Source organism: Pteropus alecto, unplaced genomic scaffold, assembly GCF_000325575.1.
Source record: "Pteropus alecto unplaced genomic scaffold, ASM32557v1 scaffold86, whole genome shotgun sequence".
Taxonomy (NCBI): Eukaryota; Metazoa; Chordata; class Mammalia; order Chiroptera; family Pteropodidae; genus Pteropus; species Pteropus alecto.
The window spans coordinates 5,028,080-5,042,561 of record NW_006442109.1 but is presented as its reverse complement, the minus strand read 5'-3'; the positions used below and the strand labels follow the sequence as shown (position 1 = coordinate 5,042,561).

Here is a 14,482-nt window from a genome sequence, read left to right as displayed (position 1 = left end):
TGGAGACATGGCAAAAAGACTAAGAGTCAGACTGAAGGGGCTCCCACTGACCAAATTTGAGCAAACTAGTGATAGTAACTGACTATAACCCATTGAATAAAATAAGAATTCAGGCATCTACACTAATAAACAAATGATAAGGGAAAGCTCTTACAGCTAATAAGTGTAGAAAGAATAATGGAGTTAGAAATTTTCCACTTGGCAACCTTCATAGTTATAGTTCCTTCAGGCAATGAATTCTAAAACTAAAGTACAAAAGTATAATGAGAAACAGGACATTTACAGTTTTAAATTATATCCCCATAAGGTATTTATTAATTACAAAGGAAAAAATAGTAACTTTCCAGTAGAGGGAACTGGCAGATATACCAGTAGACAAAAGAGAATTTTCAGCCCTCATGAAATTCACATTATATTAGTCTTCAAACCATCAGAATCTATATAAACAACAAATCGATATCTGATGCAAAATCAGTGCTCAGTAAATGTCAGTAGTTAGCTTTTATGAATAAAATACAAATGTACATGAAAATGTTAATGAATTCATAATAGCCTTTTAATGTTACACAGTTTTTCATTCAATGTATGTTGAAAGTCCAGTAACTATCATGTGAATGTCTGCGAAAAGTAAAAACAACAAAAAAGAACTAATACTTGACTGAAATACTTGGGAATAGTCAATCCAGTGAGATAATAAAGAAGCATCATATCCAGATTGTATCATTTTGGCACGCCAGAACTGCCTGTATATAATTTAATATTACACTTTTGACTTTTTTTGAGAAATAATTACTTGTAAATTTTATCATTGGTATAGAAATATAATCATGTACACTGTTCCTTATTTTGATCTCAAATAAAAAACAGTATGAAAAATTCCTCCTCAGCATTTACAATCAGGAGAAAGTTTTCTCTATGGGTGAGTCAGCAACCTAACTTGATAAGACGGAAAAAAATTTCATCTTTATGTTTCTGGTACTACTAGATTGCTTACGGTTAAGTTTTATGATCAACTGTAGTGTTTTCTAGATGTTTTACATAATTACACCCCACTTCTGTATTGCTTAATCTTATCCTTGTTTTAATGATTTTATTGTATTTGTGCTTTTTATTATCTGAAGACTAATTCTTTTTGGAAGGAGGCCCAGTGTAAGTAATAAATGAGAACTTCAGGGCACCAGGCACCTGAGGTAGACAGAAGTCAACAGTGGGAGCGAAAACATTAGAAAGGGAAAAACAAAGGAGGAAAACACAGACTCATTCACTTCACCATTTTTCATAAAGAAAATACAAATTAAAAAGCTATGCTGTCTAGTATTTTACTTTTAAGAGGATAAGCCACAAAGCACACATTAACATTCTTAATATTTCTTTGTAGTAAGCTGTTTTGGCTTTTATTTTTAAAGATTTTGAAGAAAAAGCAGAAGGAAATAATTACTAGACAGAAATGTATAGAAAGCAAAATTTAATAAGTAGTTGACAGTATATACAAATATTATGCTAGACATTGGAATCCTTTTCCTATACAAATATTCTTAAAAGATTTCATTCAGAATTTGAAATTCATCTTAATAAAAGAAAAAATAAGGGGAGAAGTTTGCTAGATAAGTGGCAATTGCGTGTGATGAAGAAAACACTAAAGCTAAGGATTTTATTACCCAAGTCAAGAGGTCATCCGTATGCAAAGGCAAGAGAATAGCATTCTAAGCAATACTATTGGTCAGAAAAACATTCCCTATGTACCTTTCCCTTAAAACTTACTGAAAGACACATTCCTATGAAGCAAGAAAGAAATAAAGACCGAGTCTAAAAATAGAGTTGTGATATTACATAGTCTGACGCTATGGTAAAATTGTAAAGTAAAATTAATTGCTATAAAAGTACTGTATCAAAGTTGAATGCAAAAAAAAATTTGAAATGCATCAAAAATAAAATCAATTAATTGACGGAGGGAGGGATGAATAGATGTATAGGTATATGCTAAAGCAAGTAGGGTTGAAATACTGTTGGTAGGAATGTAAAATGGTGCAGCAACTATGGAAAACAGTAATGTGGTTCCTCAGAAAATTAAAAATAGAATTACCATATGACCCAGCAATTCCACTTGTGGATATATATCCAAAAGAATTGAAAGCGGGGTCTGAAGAGAGTTGCACACCAATATTCACAGTAGCATTATTCATAATAGCCAAGAGGCAGAAACAATGTAAGTGTCCGTCAACATATGACTGGATAAATATGTTATATACATACAATGGAATATTAAGCCTTTAAAAGAAAGGAAATTCTGACACATGCTAAACATCAATGAATCTTGAGGACATTATGCTAAGTGAAATAAGCCAGTCAGAAAAAGACAAATGCAGTATGATTCCACTTATATGAGGTACCTAGAACAGTCAAACTTACAGAGACAGAAAGTAGAATGATGGTTGCCAGGGGCTAAGGAAAATGCAGAGTTGTTTAATGGGTATAGTTTCAATTTTGTAAGATAAAAAAGTAACGATGTAAATATACTTAACATTAGTTACCTATAACTTAAAATTGGTTAAAATGGTAAACTTTATGTTACGTGTATTTTATCACAATTTTCAAAAAAGGAAAAATATTTAAAGCAAAAAAAAAAAACATAAAGAAAATATAAATAAAGCAAGAAGAAAATACAAGTGAATATTAACTGATAATAAATATAAGGATTTTATATAGCTAAAAGCACTGGAAGAAATCTCAAAATCAATAAATTTGAAAACAATTTTTAAACTGCTATATATAAAATTATTGTTAAAGAAAGTTAAAAAGCAAACAGTGAACTGAGGGAAAACAATTAGAGCAAAATGATAAAAGCTTAATATCCTTAATATATAAAATCTCAGTTATTTATTGGAGAAGTACTAAAACTGCATTTTACAAACAGTTTATGGAAGACAAAGTTATTCCCCTATTGGGACCTATACTCATTAAATATCCTAAAATCCATGCAAAGGCTCATAATAAAAATCTTCTCTACATGCAGCAAAAAGACCAAAAAAACACAACAAATATTGTTGGCAAACAGTTAAATAAATTATGGTAAAGTCATCCAATCAAATAGTATACAGCCATGTTTCTGAAGAATATTATTCACAGGGAAAAAAATGCACCCAGGTAAACAAAAACAGCAAGAAACTAACCTAGATACACAGTACTAGCCCAATTACATTAAAACATATATAAATATGCAATACATAGGTATACAGAAAAAGAAGAAAGGAATTACATCAAAATTTAACAACTCTAATTATAGATTTTTTTCTTCAAATTTCTCTGTATTTTCAAAATCCTATATGAGTTCTCTGTAATTTAAAAAAGATTAATTTAAATTCTTTAAAAAAAAACAAACAAACTAGTAAATGCATTTTTAACTACGTATTATGTAATTTAAAAGTTCAATTCTGTCTACGGCCATGCCACCCTGAATGTGTCCGATCTCATCAGATCTCAGAAGCTAAGCAGGGTTGGGCCTGGTTAGTACTTGGATGGGAGACTACCTAGGAATACCAAGTGCTGTAGGCGTTAAAAAAAAATAAGTTCAATTCTACTTACCTTTTGTCATGTTTGGACTAAATAGTCCCAGTATTGACACGCTAGCATAAGAGATCAGGTCTTTATATAATTCCCCACTTAAATATTCTTCTGCTTCTCGGACAGATGTTATATTCACTGGACATGATATCCTGTTCCTAGACGAATATATAGCTATATTCAAAATTAATTTTTAAAGATACTTTTCAGCTTATGAAAAATAAAACATACTGAACTTAGCAAACACTATATTCCTCAGGATAAACATTTGACAAAATAAAGACAAATACCATTCTAAACAAACAAAAAAATCACCCTCATTAAACAAAATTTCTATCTCCCCAATAGTGATGGAATGTGAATGAGCTCTCCTCATCAATACTTATCCTGTGATCTCAATTCTATCATCCTCCTTAACCTATTCAAAGTGTGTCAACAACATATATAATTAGAAGTTTTACAGATCTAAAAGTTTAAAAATCTTAGGGTGAAGGTAAATACTTACAGCTGGATAAATTTTAGGAGATCTTCTGTTCCTAACATACCAGCATAAGATACTGGGTTCTTGCCTTCCTTGTACATCTTTACAACCGGAAATTCAGTAACATTTTGTTTAGTACATACATCAGACCAATCAGCACAGTTTATTCTAGTAAGCAGCATAATTGATGTGCCTAAATAAAAGGAAAATGAACATTTTATAATTATTAATGTAGAAAATTGTTGCTGAAAATTGTTAATATTTTTATATCCCATTCTTAAATGAACCTCTCAGCAGCACGACACTGCTGCTGAATACTGTTCCCTTGGTTTTTGCAACACTTTCCTCTATTGGCTTTTCTCCCACCTCTCTTGCTGCTCCTTCTTGGTCCCTTTTGCAGTCTATTTTGCCAGTAGAGATGGGAATTTCTCAAGCCTTAGTTTACGCTGCCTTCTCTATTTGCTCTACATGTTTGTCCTAGACAATCTCCCAAACCGTCAACAATCTAATGAATCCTACATTTATACCTTTGGACCAGGTTCCTTTTGAAAATTCCAGACCCATGTATCTTTACTGCCTTCTCTATATCCCTTTGCAATGGAAACATCCTAAAACTTAGTTACGTCCAAAACCAAATATGGTTTCCTTCCTGGACATACTAGTGAACACAGCCCAATTCTTGTACAACTCAAAAAACAAAGTATCATATTTTGTCTATGGCCATGCCACCCTGAACATGCCAAATCTCGTCTGATCTCAGAAGCTAAGCAGGGTCGGGCCTGGTTGGCACTTGAATGGGAGACCACCTAAGAATACCAGGTGCTGTAGGCGTTTAAAAAAAAAGTATCATCTTTCATGCCTCCCCATTCCTATGCCCCCCAATGTCTAATCAAATCAATCAGCATATCTTTTTAATTTTACCACTCAAATTTTACCTGTCCATTTCTCTTTACTGCCACTACTCTAGTCAACTTTTTGTCCTGTAGATAACCATGAAAGACTTCTAATTCATCTCCCTGAATTCCATTATGACTCTAGCCTGAGGCTAAAGTTATCTTTTCAAAATTCAAATGTTTTGTTACAACCCCACCCCCACCAACCTTTGTGTAGTTCTGTCTTTCTAGTCCCTTGAGATCTCTGCATATGTGCCTATTTCAAGGAAGCCTTTTTGGACACCCTGATCTACAACAGGTTTCTATGCCCTTACAGAATCAAGCTCCTTTCTTTATCTTGTCATGTAATTATTGTGTGTTTATCTGATTAATGTCTGTTTCTACCAAGAGAGCTCCTAGAGAGTAGGGACTGTGTCTGTTTTACTCATCATTGATTTTCTAGCATTTAGAGCAGTCCTTGCACATTAAACACCTTAAATGTGTGTGTGAACAAATGACACACATGAAACTAATCCAGGTCTAGTGGTATCCACCTTGTCTAAATACTAAGATTCCTTTTCAGCCTAAGAAAACATAGTGGAATACCAAAAAGAGATTCCTACTTGTTCTATAATAATTTATGTAAAGTTCTCCCAAACTTGTAAATCATTAGGTTTCTGGAAAGAGGTCAAAAACCAAATAAAACAAGCACAACACAGTTCAGCTATGAAAGGAAAGAATAAAGTCTAATAGGAAACTTTAATATATTACATGAAAGGAGGAATCTTTGTTTATCAGTTTAGGACATATTTAATTTAGGATGTAATCTAATCATATGATTAAAATTGTGAAATGCAATATTTTAATATTTTATCAAGTTTTTAGTACTACAAATTCACTTTTATATTTTAAATGACTCCAGATTGTACCACATAGATACAATCAATAACTTATCGCTAGATTAGTGTTAGCAATCTATCTGATCATACAGTCGGTCTTATTCACCACTATATTCTCACTGCCTAGCATAATCTCAGTTACATAGTATGTATCCAATAAGAATTTGTGGACTGTACCCTAATATTTCTTCATGAACAAATTTTTCTTTAAGAACCTGTACGTACTGTATAAGCATATAAACAAAGATAAATCCTTATTCCTTCTAAAATTAGATCTGCTGACCTCTCTGCAAAGTTCTCCTATCCTTTATTTTAATTATTTAGTCAATAAATATCTGGTGATACTTGTTCATACATAGTACCATGTTATATACTGCTACCCAAGTATGGAATTTATTGCTATTACAAATGTAGTTCTTTCCCTTCAATAGGCATCCTCGACAGGTCTACCACTGCTAATAATGTCATTATTCCTTTGTCCCTAAATTGAAAACTCTGATGTTATCTTTAATACCAAAAAAAAGAATATTGATACATATCATTAAACATTCTAAGAGCGACCTATATTAAAGTCACCAATTTAAAAGTTTTATTTTCTTATAAGATGATTTCAATATTTAATCCTGTTTCAATTGGAACAGTCTAATATTCTAAGATGTCTGTACTATATCCCATACACTTTATCAAAGCAGTAATTTCAAATAGAGTTCCTAATTTAAAGAAAAAGATTCTTTAGCTACAGATAATACGTTAAGTATAAAACTTGACATTTACTGCCACCTTGTGACTGAGTGGAAAATATTCATCGTCTTTGACTAAAAGATGACAAGTGACTTTTCCCAAGAAGTCAATGTGAAAGGTTATAGGACTAAAGGCCCAAAGTATTACAATACTGTCCTATTTTACAAAGTTATAGCTTGTCCTTCAACACAGACACAAAACACTATAGTTACCTGTATTATGCATTTCTACATTAAGCCCCCTGAACTTCCAAAAATCTGTTTATCTGATATCTAATTACTAAAAAAAACTGTTACTCATAAAGAATGTATTAGGTGAAAAAGGAAATGAAGTCCTGGATTGGTAATCTGCTTTCTTATGTATTCTACAAACACATACAACTCCGAGTCCTTGCACTGAGGGGTCAGGTAGTCTATCTGGTCATTAATAGAGAAGAAAGTAAGGAAATCTTTTTCCATTCTCATTTGGTAACTAACCAAATAGGCTGGGGGGATAATTCTATTATTCAAAGACATTAGCCAATTACTATTTCATTTTAGTTTATATTCCACTCCCCATTTTTCCTTTCTTCTCTAATAATTTTCCAGTAAGATTGGAGAACCTAAAAGATGAAAATTAAATCTATTCAGAGATTACAAAGGATAGCCTGAAAGAGAACAGGATTTGCTTTAAAAAAAAAAAAAATTAGGAATCCCAGTATCTAAATGCTTAATCACCTCTTCACTTAGGTAATCAAATAATCAAAAGTTGAATTAAATGTTATTGAGAAATGACTACTGGAGAAATGGTTCAAAAATGATTGTCAAAATTTCTGCTGTTTTTATTACTATAGAACATGTTAAATTCAGTGTTGACTTTCTGGAATCAATTTCTTGAGTTCACCAAAGTCTCCAATATATAAATAAGTTGTACACCAGTACATATTTTCTATTAAATATGATAAAATTTATGAACCTCTACTATATTAGCTTATTCATTTATTCAACAATTATTAAAAACCAATAATTCAACAATTATTAAAAGTATGGCAACATGTCAAGTCTAGTGAGCTATGTATAAGGCACAAGACCTGCCCATTAGGAACTTACTAAATAATGAGTGAGCCTGTAAACCAGTGCCCCCGAAACTAAACAGTGGATACATTCCTAGAGTATCCAAGAACAAGCCTATTTGACTATAATTGCTTCTATTTACCAAAAAAAAAAAAAGAAAAAAGTAGGTAGAAATTTTATTTCAGATACAAAGCATGATACATTGTCTTATCCAAATGATTATAAAACATTATCCTAATCCATCATTATCTCTCTCTAACTAATAGGCCTCCCTACTTCTTCTTATGTCTTTGCTAGGATGGTGGCATACACATTTTGAGTTAAAGTCCATTCCTTGGGTTCTTATTTGCCTATCACTGGATCAGGTTTCACAGAATAGTTAAAATAAAAAGATCCTAGCTATTTAGAAATATCCTCGTCCATGAGAAACTAACTATATAGCTTTCAAGAACACTGAGATCCTGGCTCTTTGATTAGAATGTAAGAATGAATCTTGTCTGTCAAATGTTTATTCGTACTTAGTGTTTATTTAATAATATTTAATAGTAACTGGCACAGAGTAGGCACTCGATAAATATTTGTTGAATTTAGCCATAAAGGTTATAGATTAATTGTGTGGCCACAAATACTCAATACATGGCTTTCAATGTTCTACTAAAGACAGTTCCATGAAGACGATTGAAATGAATACTTCTGAGCATTTTTGAAACTCATGGTTCATTAACTTAACCTTGGAGAGAAAAACATAATAATCTGAAATTTTATGCAGTTTTCTTCATCTTCAGCATGACCCAGTTTTACAAATAGCTATAGCTCAGAATCAGGAAAATAACCATGCACACCACAGTACAATACCTTTCAATTTAATTGCCAAATCGATATAGGACTGCAGAAATGCCATGGATACTGCTTGCCCTATATTAAAATTAAAAATTCAACAGATATTACAACATGTATATCTCCAAAGCACCCATACTTATACATAACAAACGTATAGATTTATGGGGTTTCCCAAAATTGTTATTTCTTAATCAGTAATATTCTAGAATACAGTACTCAATATTGTTCCAAACATTTAAGAGGGTTCCAAATGCAACTAATTTTCTACATTCATACTACAAGGAATACAGTTGAAGGGCTATTATTTGAAGATAAAAGCAATATACTTCCTATACTGTTCCTAAATCTATAAGAACTGTTAATATATTAAAATCATTATCTTGAACCACAATAATTTTTCTAAATTAATAAAGTGAATATCTTGTTTAATTATTTATTAGCTTTCAATTTGTAGGTCAGATCTATATAATCAGTTTTACAACCCCAGAATCAGCTAGAAGTGATTCATTATGTGCAATCTACCTGGGACATATGAAAGCTATGTCATTTTACAACGTGCAATATTCAGAATGCAAAAATAAAATTTGCCTACTTTAAATGTCCTAATATATAAGTGTTTCCACTAAAGGCTCATACTCACAACCAGCATAGAAAAGCACTATGCTGTCAGAAGCCGTTACTGTCGCATTAAATGTCTCTTCTGTTAGTTCCACTGTGAGCTCCAAAGGTAACTGTCTCTTCCTGTCTCTGTAAACAGTTTCTGCTACTTCATCATCTTGAATTCCTAAAACGTTTGAAAAGAAACTATATAAATGTATAATTAAAATATTTAAGCTCTTTTCCCAGGTGAAAATTTGGTATTTTATAAAAACTTTAAATTCACACTATTTTATTAGTTAAAATGCATGATACTTAGAAACTTTCTGGTTGGCCTGGCTTCCTGTCCTAAATGACTCTGGGATGGTTCCTGACTCAGAAACTGTGATGTTTTAGTCAAGTCCAGAAGCATTTAACTTGTCTAAAAATAATATGTCTATTTTGTTTCTAATAAAATGTTAATTTACAATCCAAAAAGGTTCTACCATACATATGACAGTGTTTATTTAGCTTCCACTATATGACAAACACTGTGATAGACACTAAGGACAGTAGTAAACAAAACAGACATAGTCCCTGACTACATGGCACTCCTATCTACAAAAAGGTCAGACAATAACCTGGCCACTGAATAAATATATAATTATAAATTATGATCAATTTAAGAAAGGAAAAGGATACAGTGACAGATTATAACAGAGAGAATTAGATGGGGAGATCCAAAGTCTTCCAGGGAGAGAGAATCAAGAAAAGAATGTCTTGGGCAAAAACAATAACATATGCAGACTCAGAAAAAAGAGACATAAAAGAGCTTAATTTAGATAGACTGAATGACCAACCAACTCATCCACTCATCCATTCATCCATCCATCCATCCCTCCCTCCCTCCCTCCCTCCCTCCCTCCCTCCCTCCCTCCCTCCCTCCCTCCCTCCCTCCCTCCCTCCCTCCCTCCATCCATCCATCCAAGTATGTGGTAAAAAACACATTTGAATTTGGAAGTATTTTGCTGGAATTTTGTACAGATTATATGGTAACGATGAAGGGGCATCTAACTTGATTAGAGAGACAAAGCTTCCTAGAAGAGTTGACACTAGCTGAATATTAAAAGAAACTAAAACTTAGGAAGTAAAGGCTGGCAATGGGGGCATACAGAACAAAAGGAACAGCATGTGCAAAGGCACAGTGTCATGAAAGAGCATGACAACTGCAAGTGCAAATACTGACTGGATATCTTATGGTATTAAAGATTATTGGTAAATTTCTTAGATGTAGTAATAGCAATAATTATGTTAATTTTAAAAGAATTCTTATATCTAAAACACACGGAAATATTAATGGATGAAATTATATATTTTGTATTTGCTACAAAATAATAAGGGGTGGCAGTGATTGGAACAGGACAGCCATAGAATGACCGTTGTTGGGTGAGGACAGGTAAAGGATACCAGATTTGTTTTATCCTATTTATGTAAGTTCATAATTGCCTATAATAACATAGTAAAAAGAAAGGAAGAGAGGAAGACAGTACAGTATGACAACTAAAGTATTATTTTGCATATGATTTCTAATACTATAAAAGAAAATACTAGATCTGAATGTCAGTACATCTCAGCAATTCTCAACTGTGTAATGCTAATTAATCTCATAACTCTCTGGGCCTCAGTGTTCAAATCTGTAAAACATAAGAATTGCACTACATTAAATTTGACGTACTTTTAAATACCATATTCCATGATACTAAAGTGCCTTCAATACCCAAATTAATAAAGGCTTATTTTCTTAGTTACTGTATTTTTTTTCATTTTCCTGCCAGTCCTTTATTTCCCAGTCCATCGTTTCTTTTCTTACCTTGTTCCAATACCTTCTTTCCTTTTTTATTCTTTCTTAATAAGCTACGCTCACTTGTAAATTTACTCACTCCTAAGTATACCTTTCACCTATCCATCAATATATACACATTCTTGTTTAAGCCATACATGTTTATTTTTTCATATTGTCCTTTTGTAGAACTTCGTCAACTTTGTTCTAATTCATCTTGTGCCCATTTCCTTTGAAGGACATTTTTCTTTGTGTTCCACTCTTAACATGGTAACAAACTCTTTTCTAACCCTTATCTGTTTTTCCTACATAAATTGGAATGAAATGGGGGAGGGGGTGATTATGCAAATGAGCATGACATCACAAAATACTATGAGCCAATATGCATTACAGTCATAGGAAATTAAGACAAAAAAAAAAATCACAACAAAACAAAAAACAAAAGATAGCACTGTAAAAGAAATACTAGAATTAGGCTGGTAGAATCAGAAAAGGCAGAGTGAAAGGGCAAACTAAGGCCAGAGAATTGGGAAGCAAGAGAGGGTGTAAAAACAGGAAATCTTGAAATAGGTAACTCCCACTGAGGACAGAAATCTTACTAAACTGACACTGGGCAGTTCCCCTGACTCTAAAGGTTGGAACATATGAGACACGATAGGAATAAAGCACGGAGCAAGCGACCAAGGACACAGAACACAGGTCTATCTCTGTAATGATGACACTTATGGCTTAAACCACGAGCAATTCTAACCTTTGCATATCAGAAAAGGACTACAACATACCTCAAACCATGAAACTGGTCACTGGTAACAGCTAAAGCTCACAGCCCTTACTACATTTATAATATAGATTTTGATCTTAATGATGATGAACCTCATAAAAAATAGGCAAATTCCTGCCTTCTTGGGGTTCACGATAATAGTACTATATAAAATATTTAAGTATTTACTAAATGGGATACAAGAACAGAGAAGACCTAATCCCTTAGAGGTATTACAGACTAGTGGAGAAGAGAGAAAAGTAAATGAGCAATTACAGAATAGGATTGATGTTATGAAAGAAATATTAGGAATGATCATGATCATAGGTAAGATTTCAAGTCTGAATGCTTCATTTCTAATACAGGATCTAGAACATGCCACTTGTGTAACTTTGGGCAGATCATTTAACTGCTAAAACAAAGATTCTTCATCTACAAAATCAAGATGGCATCAGCTAACTCAGAGGATAACAAAGTAAATAATGTGTGGAGAAATAGCCTTGAAAACTATAGAATACTTCAAAAATGTAAGCCATGACAACAATAAAAAGAAAAACATGTTAAAAAGCATTCAAATGTTATTGAAATTTACTCCCCATAATGTTAACAATCAGATTTATTTACAACTACAAATACAACAGTATTTGTTAGAATTTCACTTCCTAATAATAATAATAAAAGTAAATTATGTAAATATGTTATGGTTCCTGGGTCGTTCTTAAACATGGAGTAGACCAAGAGGGCTGAAAGAATTGATTTGGAAGATAAAGACGCAGATGTGGAAAGCTAGAAGCCTGACATGTAACACCGAAAGGTATCACACTAAACAAAATACGGCATCCTTACATCTTTTCACCTAATCGGCTTGATAAAATGTGATTCAAAATAAACTTTTTCAGGTTTCTTCATAATTTTGAATGTGAATACATTCTGTGAAAAAGTTAATTCATTGAAATTTCACTGACCTTACGTGTGCTGGACAGGTATAGGGGGAGGTTATCATCACAAAACATATTACCCATATCTGGACCTTCCATGTCATCATCTTCATCTTCTTGTACTTCCTCAATGTACACATTATTTTCCACATGGGATATTACTAAATCAATGTCATGAAACACCAAAAATTCCACTGGCATTCCCTAGAAATACATTAAAAAAGTAACTAAAATATAACAAAGCATTTTTATATAAAAATGTTTTATTTGTTTGACACTAAAATGAAACTAAACATTTTTTTAAATAAATTTATTTATTTAAATTAGTTTCAAGTATACAGTACATTGGTTAGATATCTATAATGTTCATAAAAACGATCCTCCCAATTGCTCCCTCCCTCCCTTGGCCCTCCACTTCCTTTTGACTTCGATTTTAAAATTAAATAAAACAAAAAGAGGAAATTAACTCCACAGTTACTATGAAAAGTATCCAAAGCATACTTTATATAAAAAGATGGCCAAAAAGGAGGAACTGAAAGTCTCACTTGCTTCTTGTCACCATTACATTATACTGAAGTCTGAAGTATCTCATGTATAGCAGTTAAGTCCTACCTCAATATAAAACGAAAGTATACAATTTTATTGCAAACAGAGCCAATCAAAATTGTTTTGAATATTCCACAAAAATATTCAAAATAATACTTCATCTAAAATAATCCCACTAAAAAAGTTCAACTGCCTGTTTAGCTATGAACATAAAAACACTATCTACCCCCAGATATTTTAAGAACACCAAATTCTATTCCAACTGAGATTATTCCATTAAAATAATCTTTCTTTCACTAATACCTGGCTATCGCATTTTTTAAACCATGAAATTTTAGGCCAATAGATTATTTTAGCAAATTATCCCTGACTGTAACCATAAATTACAATATATCTATAAAAGAGCTTTAAGTGTCTCTTCTTTGATAGCACGTATCTTCATATTTTTATTATATTCTAAGCAAGCAATCTTTTACTCTTATAGAGACTAATGGAGCTAAAAGAAGAATCAAAATCAATCAAACTAAATTTATTCCAAACATACATAAAAATTATTGTGGTAAAATTTTTATTGAAGTCTAACATTCAAACAGTAAAGAACACAAAGTCTAAGTACATAGATAAATTTTTACAAAGTAGATAAACTTATGTCACTACCACACAGATTATGAGATACAACATTACCCAGAGGCCATCTTCTTTCTTGTCCGTCATTAGTCATTACCCTCCCCCAAAGGTAATCATTACTTTGATTTTTATCACCACCTATAAATTTTGCCAGTTTTTAAATGTATATAATAGAACTACACTCTTTGTACTCTTTTTGTGACTGCTTCATTTGCTCAACATTATTTGTGAAGTCGATCCATGTTGTTACATATACAAGCAGTTAATTCTTTTCCAATACTGTAGGTGTGTTCATTATATGAATATACTAGTGTTTACATATTTGTTTATCCATTCAATTGCTCATGGACATAAGTTATGAACATTATTGTGGCTGTCTTTTGATGCACATGTATACATACTTCTGTTGGGCAATATTTAGGGATAAAATTGCTGGTTCATATGACATACATAGTTTCAACTTTAATAAGCACTGCCAAATACTTTTCCAATTTTCATTGTACCAATTTTCACTCTTAACAGCAGAATCTGAAAGTTCTTATAACTCTACATCCTTGTTAACACTTGGTACTGTTATTTTTTAAAATTTTAGCCATTTTGGTGGGTGAGTATCTCATAATTTTAATTGCAATTCTACCTCCAGTTTATTTGCTAATTGGAAAGAGAGAAATGCATCTTACGATGGAGAGAATTAGCTGTCTCTACTTTAACTCAGTGATCAAATGTAGCATCATTAAGTGAGAAAAAGA

The 14,482-nt window shown here is 32.2% G+C and overlaps 1 protein-coding gene and 2 pseudogenes across 7 annotated transcripts in view; 2 read left to right on the top strand and 1 right to left on the bottom strand.

The window, feature by feature from the left end:
* The window catches only part of TXNDC16 (thioredoxin domain containing 16), a 67,797-nt gene that overhangs the window by 15,111 nt on the left and 38,204 nt on the right, over positions 1 to 14,482 (bottom strand). For all 7 annotated transcript variants that reach the window (XM_015596132.2, XM_006920185.3, XM_025038871.1 and 4 more), the window contains 5 exons: positions 12,641 to 12,764; positions 9,087 to 9,230; positions 8,462 to 8,521; positions 4,067 to 4,235; positions 3,583 to 3,719 (listed from right to left, as the gene is read on the bottom strand). In XM_015596132.2, the coding sequence (XP_015451618.1) occupies positions 3,583 to 3,719; positions 4,067 to 4,235; positions 8,462 to 8,521; positions 9,087 to 9,230; positions 12,641 to 12,764 (634 nt within the window). The remainder of the gene's footprint in view (positions 1 to 3,582; positions 3,720 to 4,066; positions 4,236 to 8,461; positions 8,522 to 9,086; positions 9,231 to 12,640; positions 12,765 to 14,482) is intronic.
* On the top strand, positions 3,434 to 3,552 carry LOC112469902 (annotated as a pseudogene).
* Positions 4,755 to 4,873, top strand: LOC112469739 (annotated as a pseudogene).